We start from the raw sequence: 12,992 nt of genomic DNA on the forward strand, positions 1-12,992 counted from the left end.
CAGCTTCTAGGCGCTCTCCTGGGTGTCTGATGCATCCCGCAGGTAGTAAGCTGCGCCCATACCACTGAATGCTATTCGGCAATGAAAAGAATGAAGTACTGCAGGCTGCAGGCACGGAGGAACCTTGAGACATTACGGTTAGTGGTGAAAAGTCAGTCACAACAGACCACACACTGTAGGATTCCATCAGGGAAACCTCAGAGAAAGCAGATCAGCGGTTGCCAGGAGTTGGGAGGACTGGGGAGTAACTGTTAAAGGATGTAGGGCTTCTTTTGGGGGGACAAGAATGTTCTAAAATTAGATTGTGGTGATGATTACACAACCCTGTGAACATCCTAAGAGCCCCTGAGCCGGGCACATTAAATGAGTGAATTGTGTGGTATGTGAATTGCATCTCAATAAAGCTGTTTAAAAATGCAGACTTAGGGACTTCCCTGGTCCAGTGGCTAAGACTACGTGCTCCCAATGAAGGGGGCCTGGGTTTGATCCCTGGTCAGGGAACTTGATCCCACATGCTGCAACTAAAAAATCCCACATGCCGCAACGAAAATCCCACATGCGGCAACAAAGATCCCACGTGCAGCAACTAAGACCTGGTGCAGCCAAATAAATAAATAAATATTTTTAAGAAAGAATTTTAAAAAACTAAATAAAATTTTTAAAAATAAATAAATAAAAATGCAGACTTGCTAGAACAATAAAAACAACAAAACAATGACTAGACATGCACACACTGATATAAAAAAATTGCTGAAAGATATCAAATCATTTTAAAGAAATTAGATCATCACTCTTTCTGGGTTTTCATTGCTTGCCTATTTTATTTCCAGGCCCCTTCTGCCAGCAGGTCTTTGTGGCCTAAGTGCAGTGAGATTGTGAGCAGACCTGTCAACCTAGAACTCCTTACACAGTGAAAATATCCTTCAGAAATGGAGAACAACGTACTTCTCAGACACACAAAAGCAGCCGGGAACACAAGAAATATTAAAGGGGTCCTCCAGACAGAGCAGTGCCAGATGGAAACCAAAGTCTGCCCAGGATGGGGAACAGGCAGGATGCCTGCCTGTGACCAGAGCAACTCCCATGAGGAGGATGGGAGCCGTGTTGCTAATTCCCAGGGAAGCACCCAACTCCGACTTGTTCAAACCAGATCACAGTTTTCAAAATAATCATTTTTATAGCTTTCACAGGAAACAAAGGTTTAGAAATGGAGAACTGCTCATCTAAGCGGTTAACCTAAACTTGGTCCCCTCAGGAGAGCCTAACTTCTGCCAAACAGCTCCAACCTTCACTCCTGCTGAGGCCCTGTTAGGCACCATTTCTCCTTTTCAGAAACTGAAACAGTCGGTGTTGCAGTGGTTTCACTTGTATTATGTACCCCTAAACCCAGGGCGTGTCACCCCCACTTCTGCTTATAAGCCCTAACACCACAGAAGCCTGCCTGAGTAGCTAACAAAGGCCCTGGAAATGCCAAAGAGTCCCTTATCCACAAGCTAGGCTCTAGACGACCACGGCTGACCAACAGCTCCCATGGCCAGAATGCACCAAAATTAGCAACGTCCAGGACAGGTCAGTGTCCATGCTGCTCTCCATCCACTTCTCTCTTTCGGTACCGTTGCATTTTTACCTTATAAAACACATCAGGCACGTACTGCTCGCTGCTGGACTCCTTGGCGTAGCCGAGCTCAGGGGCGTCCTTGCAGGGCAGCAGGCACTCATCTCGGACCAGCGCCATGCACTGATTGGACACCTGGTACCCTTCAAAGTGCACCTGGTTGTCGGGGCCACCTGCAAAAGAGAGACCTTCAGCGAGAATCCTCCAAAGGACGTTCAAAACAAGTGTCATCCTTTACTTTGGACCTGCAGAACCAACTCTCATGAGTGTGTCTTGGGTAAGAATCAAAAATGTTTGACAGCAGTTTTACGACAGCCTTGGGCACAAGGCCTTGAGCACAGGGTGTGCAGATGCCACTGCAGCTCCTCAAACAGGCCCCACCAGCGACACGCTCTCTCAGAATCGGGAGGCAAGACTGTTAAACCTTCTCCAACACCCACCCAAAAGCATACTTGGGCTTCTGGTTTTTAGTATCACAGAGATGTGAACAACAGACAGAGCCCTGTGTTCCAGCAAATTCTGTTCTTGAGTGAATGCAGGGAGACGAATGGGAGTGGATGGGAGAACACAGAAACCTTTCCCAGCACAGTGTCAGTATCTGCATAGCATGGAGAGCAGCCCTGACCTCAGACACCTGTGCAGCTGGCACATCAAGGAGGCGTGGACCCCACCACAATGCCTAGGAGGTTGCTCTCCTTGCACCGAGCCCTGCCCTCCACGCCTTCCATTCTAACCTCTCTCAGGCCCTGCTCCAAAGAAACCCACAGTAGGGCTTACAGTTTGGGACAAGGGTAAAACCCATCCCAAACGGGTCAGGAGGTCAGGCAGTACCGAGCATGCAGCCATCTTCCTCCCCTGCAGAATCAGGGTCACACTCTGACAACTGTAACAGCCATCATTTTTATGGCTTTGGAGAATTTTAAAAAACCTTCAATATCTCTATCTTAGTTTCTTTGACAAAAACAGAATAAGTTACTGATCAGGGAACAGAAATTTTATCTGTCTGGTTTTCAAACATTTACCAGAAAGCCGATCTGATGGCCAAGCAATCAAAAATGTGAAGGACAGGGCAGAGCCAGCCCCCAAGGGACAAACAGGGGCCTGTGTCTGCTCGACTCTGCACACCAGAGGCCAACAGCAGCTGGCTTCCAAATGCTGCGTCACGCTGGGCTCCAAAGGCCCGGTGGATAGTCAAGCCTAGCATCTTCTCTCTGGCCCTCAACTCACACTCGGGGGAGGTGGCCAGGCCTGGACAGTGACCGCTAACTAAGGTCAAGGCAGCAAACACAGGGCATGTGACCCTCTGGTGCAATCCGGGGAATGAACGTCATAGCACAACGAGTGTGCAGTTCACAAGGAGCAGAGGAGGTCGGGAAGGAACCTGGAGGAGCCGCCCTTGGTGTGTGTACTGTAAACCTGTGCTGGTTTTGAGATAGATGTGGCCTGTGAGGACCAGGGAAAAATGGAAAGCTGTATTTATAAAACAGAAGATTCTTAAAAAAAGCAAACTCAGTCCATATGGACAGTCTCCAAAGGCAGAGTCACTGACAGGAACCGCAAGCTCCCCATTCCATGTGGAAAAGCAAGAAACCAGGTCCTGAGGGGTTCTCTGAACCTTGCTCTGGTACCGTCCCAGAGATGAAGCAGGCCAGGCCAGTTAACTCTCATTCCCTTCCCAAATCAGTCCATCAGGAAGTCCACTGTGTGATGGAAAGGGGCGGTGATAAAGGACAGCTGCTATTGAGTCTGAGACGCAGCCCAGAAAGTAACATGCACAGCTGAGAAATGAGTGCGAGTGTGCCAGGTGACCGAGACACAGACACCAGCATCGTGGCAGGGAGTTTAAACTTGGACTCTGTGATGATTCTCCTTCCACAAGCTCCTTCATGTGCACATGAGCAAACCCCACATGTAATCATCACTCTTTTCCCCTAAAGGTTTCAAGCTAGAGAAGTTCTTAGAAGGGATCTGCAGACACAAGGCCAAATGGTAAGGCCCCCACACCCCACCCAGCATCTGGGCCTGCAGCATCAGCAGCAGCTGTGGGGAGCTGACAGCAGCGTGACCATGGAAGCACCATGAACCCCGGGACACACCAGCCAGTCTCCCGGGAGACGGCCATAAACACACAGGACTGCTCCTTCCTGTCCCATCAGGGTCTTAAGGATGGGACTTCGGCAAGGGCATTTCAAACAGCTCCCCAGGGTACCAACACGTCCCTGGTCAAGAACCACTGAAGAGGAGGAAGAAAACAATCTGTCTGGAGTCAGAAGATCTCTGACACTTTGGATAACCACCTTCCATCGCTGCCCCCTGGGAAAGGGAGAGGAATTATGAGTCTGAGCATCTCACAGCATTACCAAGAGGGACAAATCAGCACAGATGTGAAAGGACTCTAACTGCAGATCTTATTATAAGTTAAGTGATTTTCTGCCTTATAGTTCGAAAACCCTAGTAAAGTGCCAATTTCGGAGGCAAAAATTCCAAGGTCAATCTATGATTTCCAAATTTCCAACTGAGTCAATAACTGAAAGTACAGGCAGCCCCCAAGTTGGAAACTATTTATAATTCAAAACATGTACCAGTTCTTTGGGCCCACTGAATAATTCCCCACAGAACAGTAATTAAAGGGGTTAGGTTACCATGGGAGCCCATGGATGCCTAAAACAGCAGTTCTCACAAGAAGCAGTTCTGGAAATCTGTGGAGATGATTTTTGGTTGTCTCAACGAAGGGGGGCAGCGGGGGGCAGGGGCTGCCAGTTTTAGCAGGCTAGAGTCAAAGGTACCAGACGTCCTGCTGTGACCAGGGAGTCCCACACAATAAAGAACTGTTCCACATCCCACATGGCCTTGAAATGTCCCCCTAACACTCCTGTAGGCAAAACCCCTATTTGTGATGATCTAGGATTAGAATCAATTATATTTTATACACAGCCACAGAAACAAACACGCCCAGCTTTAACACACAGCGAATCCTCTAGGAGCATGATACCACATAAGCTGAGGAAGGGCCCTGCTTGGCTCAGAGCTCCGTGGAGAGCTGCTGAGTGTCTGGGAACCACGTCACTGATGCCTGTGCAGGCCCCGCCCCACAAGGTTGGCAGCTCCGGCTCCTCCCCTGTGCTCTCCTCAGCAGGCACCAGTCCCCAAGCACTGGCATGCAGAATGCACTGTCTTATTACATGCATGCTCCTTCACTATTATTTCTCCTCAATGTTACAGTCAGCCTACTACTCTGCTTTCTTTTTTAGAATCAGGTGTGTGGGCAGGTATATTATCTATGAATTTCACTTTCTGGATAGTAAAGAGGTGTCACAAATGTTCTAAAGAGAGGGTGTCCAGTCTGATAGGCTTGAGAACCACCAGCCTAAATGCCTGGACCCAGAATCTCAGCCTAAATGAAGAGGGCAGGGGTTTATGTGATGCAGAGAGTAGAAAGAGAATACTTTCCTCCCCTTCATCAAACAGAAAGCTGGCTTGGCAAAATTCTGATTATGTAAAACGTGTCTCTTCTCTGCTCTCCTCCTTGGCTCCTGCTACCCTGAGCGCTCTCATCACAACAGGCCCCCTGCCCCATCTGCCCCCGTGGAAGGACTCTATGCTACGGAATTACTGCTTCCACAAATCCCAGTCCAAACTCCCATCCACTTCCTTAAGCATCTGACCCCATTAATTTATGCTAACATGTGAACAATGCAGCCATGGCCTCTCATGCCCCCAAAGTACATTCATTTCAAAAAGAAGGTGCTGGTCACTCTAAATGGATCTCAAATCAAATGGATCTTAAAAATTCAGACAGTATGATAGATGTTTTCCTTCCCATGGCAGTGGTAACAGGCTCAGCTGGGATTAATAAGGGATCTAGTTACTTACATGCTTGGGCTGTTTGTAAACTGGTATTTTGAACTAGAGGAAGCATGGTTACCATGAACAAACTGGATTATCATCTCTGTGATGGTAGAACCCAAGTTTTCACAGGATAGAGGTTAGTGTTTACTTTAAAAAACTGACCAAAGAGATTGTTTTTATTAGTTGGTTCTCCAAGTTTCAAGTTCCTCCTTCTTTCAAATCATACGGTCTTACGCCGGGCTTTTCTCTAGGACAGCATCTCAAGTATGGTATAAAAGATTTGGCGGTACTTGTTTAAGGCCACAGTCTTTTATTATTATATATTCATGGTGTACATAACATGTAGTATGATGTGCACAACATCTCACACACACACACTCATCACTCCCAAAAACAAGCTTTATGGAAATGGTTTCTTAAAATGACACTCCCACTCATAAATAAAAAAGTAACAGAAACAGTAAATCCCTCTTCTCCTGCACAGCTAGACAGAGTCATCCTTGGTTACTGCAAAGGGGCAAAGATAGCCCAGAACTCTCCAGAACCAAGTGAACTTGGACTGAGGCCAAGAGAATGGACTAGAGGAGGGCTACACTGAAGCCGCAATTCTAGTAGTTTTGTGTGATGCTGAGTAGTTCAAGATTTTTGCCGCAAACCAAAAAAGAAGAATCTTATGTCTCACAGGCCCATTAAGAAAATCTATTGTAGGGACTTCCCTGGCGGTCCAGTGGTTAAGACTCCACACTTCCACTGCAGGAGGCACGGGTTCGATCCCTGGTCAGGGAACTAAGATCCCATATGCCGCGCGATGCAGCCAAAAAAAAAAAAAAAAGAAGGAAAGAAAGAAAATCTATTGTAACTAAGTTAAGAATGCAAAGCTACTGAAAGAGGAACAAAACATATTAACAAGGTAGTAATATTTACAATATAAATGTCCCCATTTATACCTGTAGCCACTGCAGTAACAAACTTGGATCCAAAATGTCCATCTGGAGAGAGTCGACATATGTTGGGATGCTTATTTTGAAAGTCTCCTGCAGTGATACATTCTTCTGAACTCAGGAAATAGGTGTCCTAAGAAAAGAGAACCAGCATACCAAGTTTTATAGCATCATGTCAAAATATGCTTCTATTTCTTCTTTAGAAAATATTAAGAACTAAACTATGACACATCACAAACTACGGTGAAGCAAGTACCTGTAATTCCTGACTGTTACCAACTCCTTACAGAAAAACACGTGTAACCAGTAACGCCTTAGAAGCACAGGCAATCCACCTCATGGGCTGACCTCCAAAAAGCAGTGGTTTATAAAGGTAAAGTCTCTCTGATCTCCGAGACAGAATGAACAGACCCAGCCTTAATTTATCAAGAACACTGTGTTGAAAATAACATGGTCTAAAAGCCAGGGTGAGCTGTGCAGAGACACCGGAGAGTGCAGCCCAGAGCTGGTCCATAACAAGCTCTGGCCGAGCAAGCAACCCTGCCCCCTCTCACCTTATTTCGACTATATCGAACTGTACCCTTTCGGGTATCTTCCGAGACAAGGTCTGTAAATATCCAGCCAACCTGCATAAAAGAGAAGAATACCTTCTGAGTCTCTCCCTGAAACAGGTGACGAATGTCTTCTAGCTTCTGCCAAGAGAGGAGACTCCTGGAAGCCAGTTCTTTCTTTCCAGGTGAGTCAGCTCCTCAGCTAAGCCACTGTCCACACCAGGGCTCTCAAACTCTACTCAGCTGACACTGGCCGTCCTCCCCCTGGTGCTGCCGGGTGGAGATGAGGGCAAACGAGCACATCTCATTTATTCGTTAGAAAAAGTCTTCTCAGCACCACCTCTGTGCCCTGCACTATGCTAGGTGCAGGGGACCCCCGGGTGCATAAAATTAACAGAACATCAGTGAAAAGGGAATCTACACTCCAGAGAGGAAGACAGATAACAAGCAAGCAAATAAAGACAATGCCACTTCAGATACTAGGGCTTTCTCCGTAAGACAGGAAAACATACTCCCCAGAGAATGCATGTAAAATAAAAAAGAATGATAGAACGGAGACTGCGCAGCTGCTCCTCTAAGCTCCGGTGTGGGGCTAAGGGAAGCATCTGAGGGTACACGGATCTGAAACGCCAGTCCCAGGGCTTGGGGCAGGGTCAGCCTCTCTGGCACGTCCTGCTACAGCAACAGTGCCTGTCTGTGTGCTCTGTGATCCCTGGCCTTCCTGTGCCCATGAACCTCACAGCTGATTACCATTCCTGAACCAGAACCTGGCTGGGAGGTCTAAGAGCAGGGCTGGAATCCAGACACACACCCACTTCTGTCCTTCGGAGAAGTGATCTGGTGCTTGTGACCCTCTCTAGCACAACCCTGACATGAAACTCTTCAATTCCATCTCCTGCAGACATGACCAGGCAAATCTGGAGACTTTCATTTTCTTTAAAAATGCCCAAATGAACAAAACCCCCGAGGAGGATGGCAATGGAGAAAATGAGACTTAAAGGATAAATGTAACTCAGCAGTAAATAAAGTAGAACCAAAATCAAGCTGAGATAAATTAGGGCTAAGGAACCAGTGTTTGGAGAAAGGCATTTAAGTAACTTCAAGATCTTCTAATTATGATTATCATGACCAAACATTTATAACAAACATAGGCAAAAAAAATCAGGGACACTGATTTCTCTTTTGAACAAGAGAAAATTCCAGAATTTAAACCAAAACATGCCCCTAAATCATGATGCTGACTCTTTGTTAGAAACAACAGGACTTTTTTGTTCTTAAAACAATACAGTGACTTTGTTCCGCAGCATTCCTGGGTTATAAGGCACATTTCCAGTCTTCCCTGTTTATCTGTAGGGAGTTTATTTCTCACTGTCTAAATTGATTAGGAAATAAAGGATAAAACTTACATAGCTACTAAGAGTGAATTCCTAAGATGTGTTCAAATTCACAGTTCAACATTATCTATAAAACGCCATCTTTATAGTTCCTAGGAACTTAACCAAAGATGTGAGATAAACTAGATCATCAGACTCAAAAAGAAAATTCTTCTCTGTCTTCTAACTGCCCAGGAAAACTAAGAAGGCTTACACGCTCAGATGGCTCAATTATAAACAGGAGGTTCAATGAGGATTGAAGAGGGACCATGAGAAACTCCAAGTGTGGGGGACAGAAAACGATGAGCGCAAACAGACACGTGAAGGGAGAGCTCACACCTAGGAGGATGTGCCTTAAGAGCCTGGCGTCAAGGTCCCCTCCGGCAGGAAGTAGGGGTCTTGCTCCTGCTGCTTCTTTCCTCCCCCACTTTGAGGCAATCCTTAAGAAGTATGTCTGGTGGATTTAAATATAACAGTCCCTGCACTGGGATCCTTTTTTGGGCACCCAATAAACACAAGCGAGGTTTCAAAACGTGCCAGGCCTGCACCTGACCTTGTGCAGTTGGGAGTTCAGTCCCAGACCAGGTCTGGCCATACCACCCACCTAGATGTCCCCAACACAGAGCCGGGGCGCCCCCCTCAAGGCCAAGAGAATCAGTACCTTCCTCAAGCCAAGTTTGGCAGCAATTTCATCAACCACCTCAGCCTTTGGGTCTTCAAGAAGCTCCAAGCTATTCTGTGTACCAATCTGTGGGGGTATTAAAGAGAGATGTACTTAGAGGAGGGGTTCAGAAAAGCAGCACAGCAGCTCTGTTCCATTTCTGGCTCAGGTGTCACAAAGGAGCACCGGTCTCCCCCTTGCCAAAAAGGAGAGTTAAGGCAGCGGGAAAAGCTCAACCAGATAACACAGGCCAAGCCCTCCAGGCTCTTCCCGTCTAGGGCTGTGCTTTGCTTTTAATCAAGGTTTAGAGAACATGAAGAGGCTGTATTCAGGCTGGTTCATGTCAGCAGCTCCACATGAAACATGTGGTTGTTTAGGACTAGGGAAGGCTCTCTACACCTTAAGGTTCCTTCATTGGGGATAGAAGTTAGTTTCAAAACTCCCTTGGATAAATAGTTTTCACTCCAAATAGGCTTGGCTAGATTAGGTAAGATTAGAGCTGTAAGGTAACGTTCGTTCCCAAAAAACAGTCTTTGAAAATTCGTATGCAGCTCCTGCAGGGACAGTGCTTAGCTTCACAGGCATGGCAGAGTGAGAGAGTACAACAGATACACACACCCTAAGCCAAGGATAGGGCACCTGAAATCGGTAACCTGCTGACCGGTGGGCAGAGCCCTCAGCTTGGGGCAGTGGCGGGGGGCTTGGGCTGGCTCACATGCAACCTACACTGGCCACAGGATCCCACTTCCTGCAGTGGACAAAGCTTGCTGAAATCTTTAATTTGCACTGAAATGCAGCTCATAAAGCTAAGCATCATACTGAGCAGAAGACCCGGCTACAGATTATGAAAGTGAAGGTAATTCCAAATTGAGTTATACTAATTGGGTATATCCTTGTAAATTAGTCAAATCCTGGCAAAATAACAAAAGAACTTTATGTTGCTGGGTATGACCCATATGGAGATCATTAATACCTCCAGAGCACAGGTCAAAGCACAAACTCAGAACAAACCTAAGGATTTTGTTTCATGACATGTGGCAGCATGAGCTTCAACTTCTAATGAGCTGGAGGTTATCAGAGGTCAAGCGTTTCAACCTCCAAGATCCCCAATTTGGGAGCTCTGATGATATTGTTAGTAGTCTGGACACCAGAGGCTTCTGTTCCGATTTTTGTTCAATCATACTCTTAACAGAACTGTTGAAATGCTTCATGAAAGGACCCTCCTCAAAACTGAATTGGAATGTCTTGTGCTTCCAAAAGCAGCTCCCACTGACAGAGCACACTCAGTGCCCAAAGAGTCAGACAAGCAGGGTCTCTGGGTGAGCATCTACTGCCATCTCACGTCTCCCTGGAAGTGAACCATCATAAAAGGCCTGGTCAAACATTTCATCTGTAGCTCTCAGTAAATAATGAGAATATCCAAGGAGTAGATGACACACAATCTGTATAAATACAGCCAGGGAAGAAACAGCATCTGTGCAGGAGCCACACACCTGCACACCAGCCAGTGGCCACAAGGCCTGCAGTTTCAGACCCTAGTTTATTTAAAAAGTAGACCAGTCACGGTGAGATCTCCAGAACATGGCACAGGTGACACACCTGTATATGGCGTGGTGCCCACCCAGAGACAAAGGAGGGGATAGTGTGAAATATCTGTATATCTGCTTATACTAAAAAAAATTCAAACTTTAGAGATCTAAGCCAAAAACTGCTTAAAGTGGGGGCTACCTGTAGGAGAGGGAGGAAATTAGATGAAGGGGAAGACGTTGTTTGTAGACCTCACTTTGCAAATGTGCAGTTTTTTTTTACTTTTCCAACATTTTTTTAAATAAAAAATTTCAGACATACAGCAAAGGTTAAAGAATTTACAGTGAACACCGATATCCCACCACCAAATTCAGCCACTAGCATTTACTGTGTTCCATTCACCCCTCTGGCCATGCCTCAGCGCACCATGTTTTTGTGTTTTTACATCACAGTCACCTGCAGGCACAAGACCCTCCCCCAACTACCTCAGCACATCATGAACCAGGATGCAATACAGTTCCAATCTTCACTTTTGTAGTAAACTTATATACAATAAGACAAAATAAATATTTTATATAATATATACTATACAACCATATAAACATTTTACATAATTATACAAATTAAAAAATATATATGGGCTTCCCTGGTGGCGCAGTGGTTAAGAATCCGCCTGCCAATGCAGGGGACACGGGTTTGAGCCCTGGTCCGGGAAGATCCCACATGCCTCAGAGCAACTAAACCCGTGAGCCACAACTCCTTAGCCTGTGCTCTAGAGCCCACGAGCCACAACTACTGAGCCCACGCACCACAACTACCAAAGCCCGCGCGCCTAGAGCCCACGCTCCGCAACAAGAGAGACCACCGCAATGAGAAGCGGTTGCGCATTGCAACGAAGAGCAGCCCCCGCTCGCCACAACTAGAGAGAGCCCGCGCACGGCAACGAAGACCCAACGCAGCCGTAAATAAATAAATAAATAAGTAATAATAATAAGTAAATCTATTTAATAAATAAATAAAAAATATATACGTAAATCCAATCCCTAAATACTGAAAATAAAGCAAATGAACGTAAACGTGTAACTCGTTGGTGACGTAATCATACAGGGAAGATCTTCCAAGTGACTTTAAAACACAGTAACCAACTGCTGGTCCCTAGTGGGATATACCCTAGGGGCCCTCCCCTCCCACCAAAACAATCTTGAACTGTTTTCAGTCCTACACTGGTGGTAATTTTGATATTGTTATTAAGACAGTTACATGTGTGGCATAAGATAAAGAACTTGAGTAATTTTGTGACTCTAATTCCATAAATCCTGGGACAGCTGATTGTAGGCATGGACAGAGGAGATACAGAAGCAGAAGAGAGAGGGCAACTGTATGACACTTTTGGGGGAACTGACAAAAGTTGAATAAGATGGCAGATTAGATAAAAATATTGTATCGAAGTTCAATTTACTTAAGTTGCTCAGTGTACTTGTTATATGAGAACGTGTCCTTATTCTTTGGAAATATACACTGAAATATTTAGGGGCCATGATCTTACTTTCCAATAATTCAGAAAATAAATACTGTGTGTGTGTGTGTATAGAGAGAGAGATAGACTGGGCAAATGATACAGTAAGAGAAGCAGCATGCAACCTGAAAGGGCTCCCATACAGCCTTCAAAACAAAGCAATACAGAGACCCGTAGACAGCAAATCCTGTTCACATCTACCTGAGGAGGTTCATAAATCGCAGCCACTTCAGCCCTGATACCAAGAGGAATGTCTTTGTGCTCCGTGTACCGTCCATACAAGTACCCGAAGTGCTGGTTCCCTGTCTTCCTCCAGAAGTCAAGGAAGCGGTCAGCAACTGTATGATTCTCGAACATGATGTTGTCCACATGTCTGTATTTCTGTAGAGTTAACAACAATGGGCTAAATTAAAACACTCCATCAAAAATAAATAATTTACTATTTTATCACAAACTGTTCACAAGTATCTTTTACCTACCTTTTTGTTTTTTTTTCAAAATTTATTTATTTTATTTTATTTTTGGCTGCGTCGGGTCTTTGTTGCTGCGCGCGGGCTTTCTCTGGTTGCAGCGAGTGGGGGCTACTCTTCATTGCGGTGCACAGTGGCTTCAGTAGCTGTGGTTTCTCATTGCAGTGGCTTCTCTCGTTGCAGAGCACGGGCTCTAGGTGCGCGGGCTTCAGTAGCTGTGGTTTGCGGGCTTAGTTGCTCCGCGGCATGTGGGATCTTCCCCGACCAGGTCTCGAACCCGTGTCCCCTGCATTGGCAGGTGGGCTCTTAACCACTGCGCCATCAGGGAAGCCCTTACCTAGCTTTTTAAAACACACACACACACACACACACACACACACACACACACACACACACACACAGAATGTACTCTCGGGGGCTTCCCTGATGGCACAATGGTTAAGAATCCGCCTGCCAATGCAGGGGACATGGCTTCGAGCCCTGGTCAGG

General features: G+C 46.0%; 1 protein-coding gene across 2 annotated transcripts in view; it reads right to left on the minus strand.

Moving 5' to 3' along the window:
- NPLOC4 (NPL4 homolog, ubiquitin recognition factor) overlaps positions 1-12,992 on the minus strand; it is a 56,039-nt gene that overhangs the window by 20,385 nt on the left and 22,662 nt on the right. For both annotated transcript variants that reach the window (XM_082680035.1, XM_082680034.1), the window contains exons 8-12: positions 12,235-12,414; positions 8,991-9,077; positions 6,960-7,031; positions 6,412-6,538; positions 1,628-1,788 (exon numbers count right to left, since the gene is read on the minus strand). In XM_082680035.1, coding sequence (XP_082536161.1) covers positions 1,628-1,788; positions 6,412-6,538; positions 6,960-7,031; positions 8,991-9,077; positions 12,235-12,414 — 627 coding nt within the window. The remainder of the gene's footprint in view (positions 1-1,627; positions 1,789-6,411; positions 6,539-6,959; positions 7,032-8,990; positions 9,078-12,234; positions 12,415-12,992) is intronic.

The sequence above is a fragment of the Grampus griseus genome (genome assembly GCF_964374135.1).
Source record: "Grampus griseus genome assembly, chromosome: 20".
Taxonomy (NCBI): Eukaryota; Metazoa; Chordata; class Mammalia; order Artiodactyla; family Delphinidae; genus Grampus; species Grampus griseus.